The 15054-nt window shown below is 34.6% G+C and overlaps 3 protein-coding genes across 3 annotated transcripts; 2 read left to right on the top strand and 1 right to left on the bottom strand.

Annotated features, from left to right (window-relative positions):
- Positions 1–33: 33 nt before the first annotated feature.
- LOC149388464 (putative ubiquitin-like-specific protease 2B) lies at positions 34–3497 on the top strand. The gene is made up of 9 exons (XM_089621757.1): positions 34–93; positions 286–517; positions 841–1041; positions 1114–1169; positions 1252–1345; positions 1498–1588; positions 1843–1962; positions 2240–2640; positions 3216–3497. The coding sequence occupies exons 2-8, from the start codon at positions 306–308 to the stop codon at positions 2450–2452; spliced, it is 987 nt and encodes a 328-aa protein (XP_089477883.1). The 5' UTR covers positions 34–93; positions 286–305; the 3' UTR covers positions 2453–2640; positions 3216–3497.
- A 2081-nt stretch (positions 3498–5578) lies between these two features.
- On the top strand, positions 5579–7528 carry LOC149388463 (DNA repair protein RAD50-like). Its single transcript, XM_089622440.1, has 5 exons — positions 5579–5701; positions 5848–5922; positions 7037–7189; positions 7263–7441; positions 7525–7528. The coding sequence occupies exons 1-5, from the start codon at positions 5579–5581 to the stop codon at positions 7526–7528; spliced, it is 534 nt and encodes a 177-aa protein (XP_089478566.1).
- Positions 7529–10200: 2672 nt separating this feature from the next.
- On the bottom strand, positions 10201–14739 carry LOC149388462 (laccase-11-like). The gene is made up of 5 exons (XM_089622439.1): positions 14669–14739; positions 14214–14328; positions 11731–11865; positions 10705–11071; positions 10201–10292 (listed from the first exon to the last, which is right to left on the bottom strand). The coding sequence occupies exons 1-5, from the start codon at positions 14737–14739 to the stop codon at positions 10201–10203; spliced, it is 780 nt and encodes a 259-aa protein (XP_089478565.1).
- Positions 14740–15054: the final 315 nt, after the last annotated feature.

Below are 15054 nucleotides of genomic sequence, written 5' to 3'. Positions count from 1 at the left end.
CTGCAGTTGGTTTTCAATCCAATCAGATCTGAAGTCGCAAAGCCGTCGAGAGTAGTCAAGAACATCAAGACATCGGAATTGCAAAAAATAAAGGTGAATCATCACACAAAAATACTGTATTTCGTAACAACTATCTCAGGAGTTATGAGTTAATTTTATTTGCACGTAAATACTTTCAGGATCGGGTGAAGGCAGTCGAAACTTGCAATATCAAAATCCGAAATGACTTTGTTTCCCTTCGAGAGTTCGTACTGTCCACATTCAATGATTTTGAATTTCAAACAGGTCTTCGAGAAGATGTCGGCATGAATTTTGTTTCTGTAAGTGGGCAGAAGAAAACAGAAGAAGAAAAGAAGAAAACAGAAGAAGATAAAAAAGAAGTCGCAAAAGATAAGCCCTTTCAAGACGTTATCTATCCAGAAGGAGATCCTGATGCTGTTATCATCCACAAAGAAGACATGGAACTCCTGGAACCTGAAAGATTTATCAACGATACCATAATTGATTTTTATATCAAGTAAGTTTAAATTTGTTTATAATATGACTGCTCTTAGTTATTTCAAGTATCCAGTTCTAGTTATTAATTCACAGAAGGAAACTAGAGTTGCTAATTTTGTAGCTTAGAGCATTTCTTTAATAATATTATAAACGTGTGGGACTTGAAATTATGGGCATAGACTAAATAAGCTGAACTCATGGATACTTATAAAATTTATCAAATTATTGGCATTTCTGTAATAAGCTGAACTTATAAAATTATACCTAATCTGGAATGGTTGGAAGAAATTATAAATTTTTGGGAAATTTCCTAGGAAGCCTGATTACGAGCTCTTCTTGTAGATTTTTGGCCAGAAACTTTCAGTCAGACGAAAAGCACAAGTTTCATTTCTTCAATAGTTTTTTCTTTCGGAAGCTTGCGGATTTAGACCAAGATCGATCTGAAGCTTATGAAGGCAATGAAGCATATCAGCGTGTTCGTAAGTGGACAAGAAAAGTAGACCTTTTCAGAAAGGATTACATATTCATTCCAGTAAATTACAGGTAAGACTGGTTTCAGTGTTGTATTGCCTGAATTTTTTTACTATGCGATTAACCGATGCAACATGGTTACAGTTTTCACTGGAGTTTGCTTGTCATTTGCCATCCCGGTGAAGTGCCAAATTCAGTAGGTAAGAATAAATAGTGATACACTGTTATCTTTTTTCTTGAATAATAGTTATCTCTCGGTCATTTTATGTTTCATTATCATAGATGAAGAATCTGAAAGTGTATCCAAGGTACCGTGCATATTGCACATGGATTCTATCCGAGGAAGTCACAATGGCCTTAAGAATCTCATCCAGAGGTAGCTTTTGACATTTGCCTGATAACTAAGCTAAAGGATACTATGTTTTATATTTTTGCTTAAACTAACTATTTAGTTCTCAAGTTAGAAGCTGTTATTATAGCATTAGATGCTAATTGTGACCAATTTTTCTCATTGTGTCTGTAATGTAGTTATCTATGTGAAGAATGGAAAGAAAGGCATAATGATGCTGCAAATGATGCTTCATTAAAGTTCCTTCTCATGAAATTTATCTCGCTCGAGGTATATATACCTCTAAGTACCACCAAGGAGATTGGCTTAATCACACCAAAATAATGTTTAATAACTTTTCCAAGTCATTGCCTTTTTTAATATTCTACGACATTCTCAAAGCATCTCATAGTGTTTTCAGAATGTTTTTAACTAATTACCAAGAGGAGTGTTTAGAAGTTATCATCTTTTCCAACCATCATTACTCACTGTTTATGAAGAAGGCATTTCTTATTTACAGTTTCATTGTTTTTCATCTTCATTAGTTACCACAGCAGGAGAATTTCTTTGACTGTGGTGTATTCTTGCTCCATTATGTGGAGCGCTTTCTGGAAGAAGCCCCTCTTAACTTCTGCCCCTTCAATGTCACAAAGTCATCCAATTTTGTAAGTTTTCATATATTCCAATTTACATTTTCATATAGTTATTTATTTTTCAGTAGTTCCCCGGTTAGGATTTTAAGAGTGGGAATCAGTACCCTGCAGTACTTCTCTTTTAATCATACTTTGTAGAACGTTGTTTATAAACTTTTACCATTCACACTATAACTGAATAATATTAATTTTTTTTTTTTTTGGTTTTTACATTACTGCTTTTCAATTATAACATACTCTCTATGCGAATGACATTCGTAGAATAACTTACCAGTTCACGTATTTCCAGTTAAGCAGAAACTGGTTCCTGCCTAAGGAGGCTTCTCTCAAAAGACAAAAAATCAAGAAGTTAATATACAAGATCGTTGAAAATCGCTCTCGAAATATGCCAAAAGCTGATAGCATTGATCGAGATCCTTCTCCGGCACCCAGCGAGACATGTGATCAAGAAACTGAAGTAGTAGTTCTTGAACGGATAAACAGTCATGAAGTCAGAGAATAGTTGTCTGAGCCCAGAGGTGATTTGTGCTTTGGAAAATCGGGCTTGGTTTCATCGAATTTATCTGAACTAGGACCTTCTTCGAGCTCATATACTGGCGCGAATTACCAACACTCATTCAAATTTCAATTGCCATAGTTTTGTGGAGATTTTCAACTATTCGTCTTCTGCGTAGCAACTTCGTCTCTCTGGTGAGTTTTTTTTTTTTTTTTTGGTAAATATTGAATGTAGTTACATAATTTTTTTTATTGCTACGTTAATTTGTTAAAGAAGGCAGCTTCGTAATAAATAAAAACTTACTCAATGAATACTGTCTTACTTTTTTTTTTTTTTTAAATAGAATACTGTCTTGTTGATTCTATATTTATTGCTATGCTAGTTTGTTAAAAAGGCAACTCTGGAACTAGTTACTCTATAAATACTGTCTTACTTTGACAATAGAGAAACCTTGATCTATTATCAGTTAGACATGGCTGAGTTGGTTGGTAGTTTGCTAATTAAAGACAACTTTGTATATAGAAACCTTGATCTATTATCAACGTCGATCTGTTTCTTTTTGTTCTTTATATTTTATATAGTTCTATAATTTTTTTATTTATTTATTTTATTTTTATTGTTATGGTAGTTTGCTAATTAAAGACAACTTTGGACTAAAATTAATCAGTCTATAATTACGATCTTACCTTTTTTTTTTACGGAAGTATTGTCTTACTTTGATTCTATACCTTTCGTAAAATAGTGAAACCTTGACCTGTGTGAGTAATAGAACAGCTTGGGGATGTCTTTTGGAGCCAACCTCTCAAACAAGACTTGAAGAAAAGAAGAAAGCAACGCTCCGCCAACCAACTCAGCCATGTCTATTACTCACACAGGTCAAGGTTTCACTATTTTACGAAAGGTATAGAATCAACAGGCCTACCATGATGGCAAAGTGCGACATGGTCCCCAAGGATGTGAACGCTGATGTACATGGCTTGCTGTCTGATGTACAGAGGTGACATGGTCCCCAAGGATGTGAACGCTGCTGTGACAACCATCAAGACGAAGAGGACCATTCTGTTTATTGACATTCATGTCAATTTATTGACATTCATGTCAAGAGATTGACATTCATGTCAAGAGATTGACATTCATGTCAATCTCTTGACATTCATGTCAATCTCTTGACATTCATGTCAATCTCTTGACATGAACATGAATGAATGTCAATATATTGACATGAATAACAATTTAATGACATGAATGTCAATTTATTGACATATTTGTCAATAAAATCTCAAATATTATAAATTCTCAATATATTGTCTATATATTTACAAGGATGTATTTTATTGATAGTTTAAAAGGATATATTTTATTGTCAATAAATTCTCAATAGATCTCAACTGTCAGTTTATATTTTAAAGTTAAAATAATCCCTCACCAACCTGCTAGTGCACAAAGGCTCGCTTGGCGTACATGAAGTCAAACTAGTGGTCAATGCAAGAGAAGACCTCTGCAACACTGGTTGAGTTGGAGATCATACAGACAGCACGTTGGACCTTGGCAAGGTTTCCACCGGGGACCACATACACTTTCAGATTCTTCATCTATGATAATGAAACATAAAATGACCGAGAGATAACTATTATTCAAGAAAAAAGATAACAGTGTATCAATATTTATTCTTACCTACTGAATTTGGCACTTCACCGGGATGGCAAATGACAAGCAAACTCCAGTGAAAACTGTAACCATGTTGCATCGGTTAATCGCATAGTAAAAAAATTCAGGCAATACAACACTGAAACCAGTCTTACCTGTAATTTACTGGAATGAATATGTAATCCTTTCTGAAAAGGTCTACTTTTCTTGTCCACTTACGAACACGCTGGTATGCTTCATTGCCTTCATATGTCAATAAATTGACATTCATGTCAATAAATTGATATGAATGTCAATTTATTGACAAATATGTCATTAAATTGTTATTGACATTCATGTCAATATAATATATTGACAAATATGTCATTAAATTGTCATTCATGTCAATATAATAAATTGACATTCGTGTCAATATAATAAATTGACATTCGTGTCAATATAATAAATTGACATTCGTGTCAATAATGGCATTTCAACAATTTAGATTGCAATGTAAATCAAAATATAAATGTATAATCCTCGGATAAGTCCTCGGAGAAGTCCTACCACGGAGAGCTTGGGCAGAATTCTTTTTCAAACACACCAAATTATAAAATTGAAATATAAATACAAATATAATCATTTATATATATAAATGTATCATTAATAGAAAGTATTTAAACTGGTGAACTATATTTAAATTTCAAACAATAATGGTATATAATAAATTAAGACGAATTAAGTTAAAATAATCGCTATTATAGAAAAAATTACATATAAAAAAGTATATTGATTCAAAATAGGCAGTCAATAATAGTATATAATAAATTAAACATTCACTAAATTTAAATAAGAGGAAGAACCAACCTCGAGCTCGTCGTCGTCATCCTTGAGCTTGTTGGTCTCGAGCTCGTCGGTCTTGAGCTGGTCGGCTCGTCGGTCATTAAATTGTTATTAACATTCATGTCAATATATTGAGAAGGTTAGGGAAAATCATATTCCGCACTTTTCAGGTGATTTTTCCTGACAGATCTTTCTTGAACTTCACCATAATGTTTACGTTACTGAGCAAGAATTCAAGTATATTAACTCTCGTTTGGCTGATCTTACTAAACGCGTCGATCGGTAGCCGATGTGCAAAGATGAATACCTTAAGTTACCGTTCTTGAAAAAAGGGTATTTCCAGGGTAAAGTAAATTAATTAAATAGTTAAGTTAATTTAATTAACTTACTTGCCGGGCTATTTTCTTAATAAAATAAAACTTAGACTAGATGCCCAATAAGTTGTATAGAATGGGCTAGTAAATACTAAATATTAATCTATTTAGTGATATTGTTTTTATTTTTTATTTTAACTTCAATGTAAATAATTTGTGCCGTATGAGACACGCTCGTTTCCTTTCTTTTTTTGTGTAATAAGAAAACAAAATAGAAAACTTGAGAAATCTTCTGAGAACCCAAACTCTTCTTCTTCCCACGTCTGTCACCCAAGAGAGAGCCAGCAAAATGACTACTGTCGATTCGATGTTCATCGAAGGGATTCGAAGCATCAATCCCGAGAAAGGGATTGTTATCACTTTCTTCAAGCCCCTCACTCTCATCGTCGGTGACATTGGCACCGGAAAAACTGTACTTTTTCTCTCTCTCTCTCTCTCTCTCTCTCTCTCTCTCTCTCTTATATACCTATATATTGCATGTTTTCACTATTATTCTATCTCGAACCTCATCGATTTTTTTGTTGGCGGTTATGTGTTTGTGTTGGCGTCGATCTTCAGGCGATAATGGAATGCATGAAGTTTTCCTGTGCAGGAGTGCTTCCTGCGAGGTCAGCTAATAGTTTCATCCATAAGGTCTCTCTCTCTCTCTCTCTCTCTCTCTCTCTCTCAACTCTGAGTACATGTTGTTACCATCTAGCAAATTCCTTGCACAATATCATGAAGAAATTATTTATCCTACTGGCTCAAAGTTGAGTATTGAAAAAATGGTGTTCCATATTCTGGTGCAATTATCCATAAAAACGACCACAAATTTCTTCACTCGCAATCGTTACCCACAACTCTTCCCATATCATCTCTCACGATCTACAAAGGCTGAAGATAACATTTTATGTTCATGGACCTTACAATCAGCAATAAGAAAGATTGGGATAAATTGTTTTTGTCAATTTTTAATAAATCTCTGGGTGTTATTTTAGGTAATGATCGTTAATAATTATAATAAATTTATAAGTTTGTGCTATAACACATTTGGGTTTGTTTTCTTAGTATGGATTTCGATTTTTTAATCCTTAATTATTTCGATTTCTAAAATTTGGTCTTCGAATATTTGTTCGTTGTCCTTGAATTTTTTTTCCATAATTTGTCATTTATTTATTTTGGTCAATTTGATATCTATTATTGTTGAATCCGGAATCTCTTTTTTTTTTTTTTCGTAACTTGTCATTTGTTTATTTTGCTTAATTTGACACATAATTTTGTTGAATATAATATTTCCTTTTTCGTAGCCCGTCATTTGTTTATTTTAGTCAACTTGACATATATTATTGTTGAATAAGAGATTTCTATTTTCGTAACTTGTAATTTGTTTATTTTGGTTAATTTGGACACATGATAATTTGTTGAATTTGAGATCTTAGTTGTCAATATTAAAGTGGGATAGTTTCATATTGATTGTGTGTGTCAATAAACATATGTTTATATATCGATTTGACTTCTGCATCAATTGGTTTTAAGATGAAATTCAACATGATATTAAAGTCTTGCCCATTCACACAATTTGAATTTGGCCCGGCCAACGCGAAGCGTGAGTGAGATTGTTACTCGGCCTGATCACGCTGTGCCTGAAGGGAAATATTAAAGTGGGATAGTCTCACATTAATTGTGTGTGTGAATAAACATGTTTATATAAGTTGGATCTCTTCACTTGATTGTGTGTACACTAAATGTTTGTTTGTGTGTGTGTCAGGGCTACTGCTCATCTGTAAATGGGACAATTAAGCTACGAATCAGAACCCCAACAATGGAGGCAATCTCTATAAGGTCTCTTATATTGATTCCAAAAGCTTCGAGGAACAACCAGCAGAGAATTCTTAAAACCATGGATCTCCAAACTGGACTTGTAGGACTTTATGCCTAGTCAAAAGTTTTGTTTCTCAGTACTCTTGATGATGAGTGTTTTATTGCCTCCGCAGAGACTTGACCATACTTTTTCTTGTTGGGCCGATATGGATACAGAGACTGTTGCTCTGATGGGCGTCTCCAAAGCAATTCTCGATAATGTGATATTCGTGCGTCAAGACGAAGCCAATTGGCCTTTTGAAGACCCACGTATTGTAAAAAAAAAATTCGATGATATCTTCTCCATCACAAGGTATATGATTTTACTCTGCCGATATATTTGTCATTTCTTAAGTATGTAATTCTAGAGCATTTCTGTTTGTTTTATGCATTTAGCTAACTGGATTCGGATCACATTGGTTTTCATACATTTCAAATATGTGACCTTTGCTTATTATTTAGATTTGCAAAGGCGTTGGACGAAATGAGGAAACGTATCAAGGATTTAAATCAAGAGATGTAGGTCTGTCGCCTTAAATTGGAGAATCTTCAAACATTGAAAGATACAGAATTTCAGGTTTTTTTTTTCTTCCTTTACTCTGATATTCAGATATTTTGTCCGTAGGTTCTAACATGCTTGACGTGATTTCTTCTCTCTCTCGCCTAATTCAGTGTCTTCTTTCCTTTCACATACAGCTTCGTGAAATCATTTCTCGTGATCAAGAGAAAATGAAATCTATGAAAATTCAGATTGAGGATTGGCAAACAAGTGTCCAGGACGTCAACTCTAAAATTTTTGAGACTCGGGCGACACTGAAATCACTGAAACAAGTAGAAGAGCAGATATTGATTAAGACTGTTATAAGAGAAACCCTAGACAAGGATCACCGGAATAAGTATGTTGCAGCCCTTAGCGTGGAGAATAGATGTCATATATTATTGAAGAAAGAACGCGACACAGCCATTCAAAACTTATATAAAAAACAAGATCTAGGCTACCTTCCGAATTCTCCGTTCAGCGATTTGGATGCTGTATATCTCACAAACAGACTAATCTCAGGGGTGGAGAATCGTAAAAAGGATTTGCAAGATTGGAAGGTTCCCACCGAAGAAGCTCAAACCATTGAAGATGCAATAGGAGGATTTGTCTCGTGGCCGAAGAGATTGATCGAAGTGGACACGGGAATAGAGAGTCGCGGTCCGGTTGTCAAACAACTCTCAAAGCTCGGTTTAAAGAGTGAACCTAGCATCGATGATACTAAGAAGATTCCGTACAAGGTGATTAATCCAAAGTTTCGATTGCTCGCTCAACATGCCAACAAAGTAATGTTACCGGAAGGGGATGTGATTATGGTCAATGTTAGTCCAAGTCTCGCGGCTATCCCGATTCCGGTGTCATTTGAAGATGTTTCCGACTTTTTACAATACTTGGAAATTGACACGGGGAGCATAACGGTCTATATGGAGTTAGTGTTTTCTTTATATGCGTTTTTAATATAAATATTCAATATTTAGTGTTTTGATCAATCAAATACTTGTTTGTCATAGCTATCTACGCTCGAGGCTAGAAAAGGCGAAGAAGAGTCGAGACTATTGTTTTATAAATCCGGGCTTAAGTTCGTACATCGAAAACAACGACGAGGACGCTTATTTGTCAAAACGAGTCAAGGACGTTGGAAACATAGTACGAAAATGCAAATTTGGTGAACTAGCTATGATGCCGTACAATAAAGGTGCGCATTGGATGCTCGTTGTCCTCGACCCTTGGAGAGATAGTGCTATGTTCTTCGACCCGTTAAGAAATAAAATTCCAATCGATTTAACTCGATTGATAAAAAAGTAATATTTTGATTTTTTAAACTATTTTTATTATAAATCATTGTAGAGGTTTTTTCTCTTATGATTTTCGTGTTATAGGGTTTTTGTGGATTTCAAGCTCGAGCACCAAAAAACCAATAATAACGGACAGTCAACGTACATCAAGGCTTGGAACGCTCCGAGACAAACCGGAAACACGGAATGCGGGTATTTTGTTATTTCGTATATGCGCGAGCGATATAGTCCTAGGAGGTGTAGAAAAATTAGAAAGTAAGAAAAACTATACAAAAGAGGATTTAGAGAGAGTTAGGGAAGAATGGGTAACTTATGTACAAACATTTATTAATTGTGATGATTAGTTAGTTTTTATATTCAATTTTGGATTGGTTTTAGATGTAAATATTTCTTTTGAATGTTTTGGAGATGTATATATTATTTTTTGGATTGAAGGTTATTTTCAGGTGCCATATTTTTTAAACCGGGTTTAGTACGTGTAAAAAATGATTTCAGGTTCAAAATAAAGTCTTCGCCGCGGCGTATAACGTTCGCCGCGGCGAAAAATAAGAGTCGCCGCGGCAAAAAAGATACCGAGAGCACATTATTCATGCATCAAAAACTCGCCGCAGCGATGTTTTAGTTTCGCCGCGGCGATATACACCTCGCCGCGGCGAAACTAAAACGTCGCCGCGGCGGGTTTTTAAAAAAATATTCAGAAAACTTCTACAACGGATAAAAATCCGTTGTAGAATACTCTCGCCGCGGCGCAGAACCTAAGTCGCCGCGGCGTGAACCTCGCCGCGGCGAAGTATAATTATAGCCGCGGCGAAAACATTCTACAATGGATTTTCAATCCGTTGTAGAATCATGTCACCGCGGCGTGGAACGTACTTCGCCGCGGCACACAAGTCGCCGCGGCGACGTATTATTTCCGCCGCGGCGACATGATTCTACAACGGATTGAATATCCGTTGTAGAATTTCTCGCCGCGGCGAAAAATATACTTCGCCGCGGCGAGATGTTTGAAAACATTTAAAAATTACACAATGGATTCAAACCGTTGTAGAAGCTTCTACAACGCTTAAATATCCGTTGTAGAAGCTTAGTTTCTACAACGGATCATTAAGCGTTGTAGAAAGCTGTTGGATTTTACAACGGATTTTTAAGCGTTGTAGAAGCTTCTACAACGCAGGATTCTACAACGCTTAATAAGCGTTGTAGAAACATTCTACAACTGTTTTTAAGCGTTGTAGAATCCTAGTTTTGTAGTAGTGCATTTTCCACTACAAATGCTGTTTTCAAACCCCAACCCGTGTGAACCTCCAAATGACAGTGCATAAACCACACTCCTGCAAATAATTACCATAAATTATTGCCACAGATATATAAATATTTTTCTCCTCTCCGTTTTGACAAAAATAAAAATAAAAATAAAAATAAAGGGTTCCATAGGTGAGTGAGTGAAAGGAGAAAAGTATTTTTGCGGCTGCTATTATTGTTAGCTAAAGTCAACTTTGGCTAATCATTCATCAACAGATTAAAATATACTATATTGTTTATATATTAATAAATATATTAATTTAGGTTATCTAATTCTAATCAGCAAAGTTCAAAGATAATTGACTTTTTTATTCTTAAAATATTATTTGGCATGTATAAGAGTACGTTGTATTTGGAATGTGAAATCAATAAGTGAAAAAAAATTGTTTGTTTGCATGATTAATCGTGGTTTAATTAATGACAATGAAAAATAAATGTTACCTGGGTTGTCAGCCCTAAATCTGATGGCGGTCCAACGTCCACCGGTGGGAACTCCAACGGTGTTTCTTTCAGGAGGATCAACTAAGTTGAACTTAAGCGGGTCTTTACTAGAGTTAAAGTTACCGACTCCGCTTCCAACCACAAAAAAGTTATATCCATGGAGATGGAAAGGGTGTGATTCCACAGTTAGAAGATTAGTGTCTTGTAAAACCAACTCGATGCTCGAATTGAAAGCAAGTTTGTTGACCTTCGTCCCGGCTTTGGTTGCGAGATTCGCGGTCAATGGGGCGCCCGTGTAGTTGAAAGCGGCTGGTGGGCGATCGGGGAAATCGGTCGCGAAAACCCCTTTGATTCCAAAGTAGCGAGCCTGAACAATTTAACAATATATCGTATAATAAGATAGTTGAAAGTTATATACAATTAAATAAGGGCCGTTATTAAGTTATATAGCCACACGGATATAGTGGATTGAGATATAGCCCACCTTTGGTTAATTTCTTGTAAGTAGCCAAGTAAACTTATTAACAAATTAATAAAAGCCTTATTTAACACCACCAAACATATATTTTAGGTAGTTAATACGCTGCCACGTATGCAAGTTGGCTATTTACAAATTATTTACCAAAGGTTGGCTAATTTACAATTCCTATAGTTTAGGTGGCTTACGTAGCCAATATTTTTATTAAATAAATCAATCAAATTTTGGGAGACGATAAAAAAGTACTTCTTCGTATTTTCATCTACATAAGAATGAATCCGAATCATCTATCTTTTTTTTCATGTCTCGCTACATGACTCTTAAATAAAAAATTATAACGCCGTCACCTTTTTATTATTGTTATTAGATTTAGAATAATAATTAAAAGAAATTGGGATGTGACTTATTTTTATTGGATATACGAAAAGGGACAGACGATCTAGATTCCATAAAATAAATTCAACGATTTTGTATTTTGTTATACGCAATTTCTCTCGATCTATAGTTCAATAATAATAGGAAAAAAAATTCTTTCGTCTATTTTATACCTGAAGAAGCCCGGTTTGAGGCATCACGAAACTTATATTGTTTATAGAGGCAGTGAGTTTCGTCCCGTTGAGGCAGCTAGGGCAAGGGTTTATCAGTAGACCGGGATGGTTTGCCCTAGTTTCAGGTCTTTTAGGCTCCGTTTGGAACCCGGAAAATAAGAGAGAAAGTGAAAATAATAGAGAAAATGAAAATGTAAGAGAAAATAATAGAAAAAGTCAAAATTCTAATTGTGTTTGAAAGTCATAGAAAATATGAGAGAAAATTGACGGGAAAGTAACGATGAGACTAGGGACGGAGCTAACTCAAGTCCAGGGTGGGCTCTAGCCCCCTCCCCCTCAAATTTTTTTTATTTATATTTTTTGCCCATTTTAAAATTTTTTTTATATTTTTTACCCTAAAATATTTACACTTTTGACCCATTTTTTTAAAAAAATTTCATTTTTACCATGAATTTTTTTTAATTACAGCCCCCCTAAATTTTTTTATTTACATTTTTTGCCCATTTTTAAATTTTTTTACATTTTTATCCTATAAAATTTACACTTTTGACCCATTTTTTAGAAAATTTTCATTTTTACCATGATTTTTTTAATTAGCCCCCCTTAAATTTTTTTATTTACATTTTTTGCCCATTTTTAAAAAGTTTTACATTTTTACCCTAGATAAATGTGATCCCCTCATAGACAAATGTGGAGAGATTCTCATTTTCCATTTGATTTTCGAAAGAAAATGAAATTCTCATTTTAGTTATACACTTTCCCTTGCATTTTCCATCATATGTTGGCCTCCATGTGACCCATGGGGTTTGTATTAACTTGGTTACAAAAGTTGTTAGTTTATATCAGTCAATGTACCATCAAAGGTGAATGAGAATAAGCTACGAAGTTCTATTCAATTCATTTCTCTCTCTCTCTCTCTGTTCAAAATTCCGTTTCTCAACAGTTACTGAAATGAATACCTTTTGAAATAATAAGTGAATGTTAGGTATAATTTAAACGGTTAGCGTTTTTTTTTTTTGAACAAAATGGTTATCATTAAATTGCGTAGAAAACCGGAAAATTTTAAACATATAAAAAACAAATAAACAAGCAAACAAAGGTTAAATAGCTTCAAATATTACTATGAGTAAATTAAAAGGGATACAAAGTAAAACAAGAGATCCAGATTACAGAAATATTCTACACAACTCATTGATTAATTTTCCTGATTAGTTAAATATAGCCAACAAACTTATTAAGTGTAAAGACAGACCGAAATATTAAATACATATATTATATTGTGCTGTAAAATCCGATGATGATCCCATATAGTAAGGAATGAATAATATTTTTAATAAAAATCATAGGGAAGAGTTCTAATTGTTGAATTTGGAATATATTTAGAACTTTCAAAGGTTAATAAATACCACTCGTCAGAAATATTATAAATTATATGCATATGATTAATACAAACAATTGTGTGAAGGACGAGTCAATGGTTTGATATCCATCTCCTCAATCAAACAAAGAGATTACAATTTCATTAACGCCACATTTCAACAGCCATTATTGAGAAGTAAATTTGATATTATAAGATGTGCATGCAAACATATTGAAATCATGTAGTAATTTTTTTTTATACTAAATTGTATTATTTGTATTTTTCAAAACGGGGTAAAAACACTGGTATATTCCTTTATAAAAGGGTATAGTTAAGGGGGTAAAAAAGGCTAACTAGCCATTTAATAAGACAAGGGAAGTTCAGTTACATTTGTTAATCAAAAGTTAGCGTGTACGCAGGCTCTTGTATTTAAAAATGGGCACTTTCTTTTTTTCGGGAAAACCCCTAATATATTAATTAGTTAATCAAATTATAATAATAATATCGCCACCTAGACGTATTGTTACGTCTCAATTCGTAGTTTCTGAAAAATTATTATTTATCAGTAGATAAATCTTTATCTTATATTATGAAAAAATTATTTCCGTTTTTGAGGTCTTTCTTGGGGAAGTAGACCGGGATGGTTTGCCCTAGTTTCAGGTCTTTTAAGGTGAAGAAGACCATTATGTTGGACTCCATGTGACCCATGGGGTTTGTGGAATGGTTTTGTGGTTTGGAATGATGATCTCTATATATTATGTTTTTGTGGTCTTCAAGACTATTTCCGGATTGAACATGTTGAGAAATAAACTGAAAAAAAAAATACAATATCATTATTACCATGTAAAAGAACAAACATCAGTAGAAAAAAAAAATTGAGAAAAAAATCACAGTACAAGAACAAAGGTGAAAACTTTTGTGATTGAATAAGCAAAATCCAGATCACTAGATATTAAACAACACTTGTGAAACTAACTAAAACATCATAAACCATATCTCTTATATACGTCTTAAAGTATATTGCTAAAATTTATTTATCAAACTATATACCTACCTCTCAGAGACTTTGAAAGAGAATAAGTAAATGGAAAAAGTATTAAATGAGTATTTGGTTGAGCTTTACCAGAATTAGCAGAGATGAAGAACGAGTTTCCAACCTAGTTTGATTCCCATTTTCTTTCGAATAATGATCAGCCTTTCCTTCTTCCACCCCTGAATAATGCTCACTCCAATTCACACTTTAATTTTTTTTTCTCTTGCTATTATATTTGGCATTGTCTAGAAAAAAAATCACTATTGTAAAAATATAAATTAAAACCAACACCCTCTCGTGGGGACCAGCCGAGTTGATAATAACTACCTGTTAATTATAAACAACTAGCCACATTATATTAAGGGAGAGTGAGAATACTAGCTCAATCGTCAATCAACCTACCAATATTAGGAGAATAACCCAAGTTTGAATAAATTAAGTGAATAGCTTTCACTACCTAAATTACCCTCATATATAAGAGCAAAACTCAATTTTCCCAAAACCTAAACTTAAACTCGTTCTCGTCTTCGTCCATTTCATGTCACCGATCCACTTCATGCCGCCGATCGCCGCCGATCCATTTCACGCCGCCGCGTCGTCGCCAATCATCGTCCATCTTCGTTGTTGATCTCTAACGTCGCCGGCGAGATCCGTCATAGACGCCGTCAAGATCCGCCATAGATGGCGTCGATTTCATCGAGCTCCGACGGCGGCGATGCTCGACCTCACTGGAACGAACCAGCTCGACCACTGTGCCGAGGAACAAGACGAAGAAGGGAAGGCGATCTGCTGCTTGGCGGCGCAGGGAAGGTACGGCGAGGATTGGCCGGACTGGTGAGGAGAGAGAGTGGTGAGAGATCGGAGGTGGAGAAGAAGAAGAAACAGTTAATTGCTGATCCCTAACTCGCGGAGAATCGACAGTTCAGATTGA

Source organism: Urtica dioica, chromosome 8 (genome assembly GCF_054948205.1).
Source record: "Urtica dioica subsp. dioica isolate 48M chromosome 8, U.dioica_male_clone48M_v1_H2, whole genome shotgun sequence".
Taxonomy (NCBI): Eukaryota; Viridiplantae; Streptophyta; class Magnoliopsida; order Rosales; family Urticaceae; genus Urtica; species Urtica dioica.
Note: the sequence above shows the minus strand (reverse complement) of the source record. Positions and strands in the feature narration are given on the sequence as shown.

What these genes read in the sequence shown, in the direction of transcription:
- LOC149388463 (XM_089622440.1), top strand. Translation starts at nt 5,579, where the DNA reads ATGACTACTGTCGATTCGATGTTCATCGAAGGGATTCGAAGCATCAAT. An exon ending in ACATTGGCACCGGAAAAACT is followed by an intron (nt 5,702 to 5,847) that starts GTACTTTTTCTC and finishes GTCGATCTTCAG; the next exon opens with GCGATAATGGAATGCATGAA. An exon ending in TGGATCTCCAAACTGGACTT is followed by an intron (nt 7,190 to 7,262) that starts GTAGGACTTTAT and finishes TTGCCTCCGCAG; the next exon opens with AGACTTGACCATACTTTTTC.
- LOC149388462 (XM_089622439.1), bottom strand. Translation starts at nt 14,739, where the DNA reads ATGGACGATGATTGGCGACGACGCGGCGGCGTGAAATGGATCGGCGGC. An exon ending in CGGCGGCATGAAGTGGATCG is followed by an intron (nt 14,329 to 14,668) that starts GTGACATGAAAT and finishes AAAAAATTAAAG; the next exon opens with TGTGAATTGGAGTGAGCATT. An exon ending in CTTCATCTCTGCTAATTCTG is followed by an intron (nt 11,866 to 14,213) that starts GTAAAGCTCAAC and finishes TTCCAAACGGAG; the next exon opens with CCTAAAAGACCTGAAACTAG.
- LOC149388464 (XM_089621757.1), top strand. Translation starts at nt 306, where the DNA reads ATGAATTTTGTTTCTGTAAGTGGGCAGAAGAAAACAGAAGAAGAAAAG. An exon ending in ATAATTGATTTTTATATCAA is followed by an intron (nt 518 to 840) that starts GTAAGTTTAAAT and finishes CTCTTCTTGTAG; the next exon opens with ATTTTTGGCCAGAAACTTTC. An exon ending in TCACAAAGTCATCCAATTTT is followed by an intron (nt 1,963 to 2,239) that starts GTAAGTTTTCAT and finishes ACGTATTTCCAG; the next exon opens with TTAAGCAGAAACTGGTTCCT.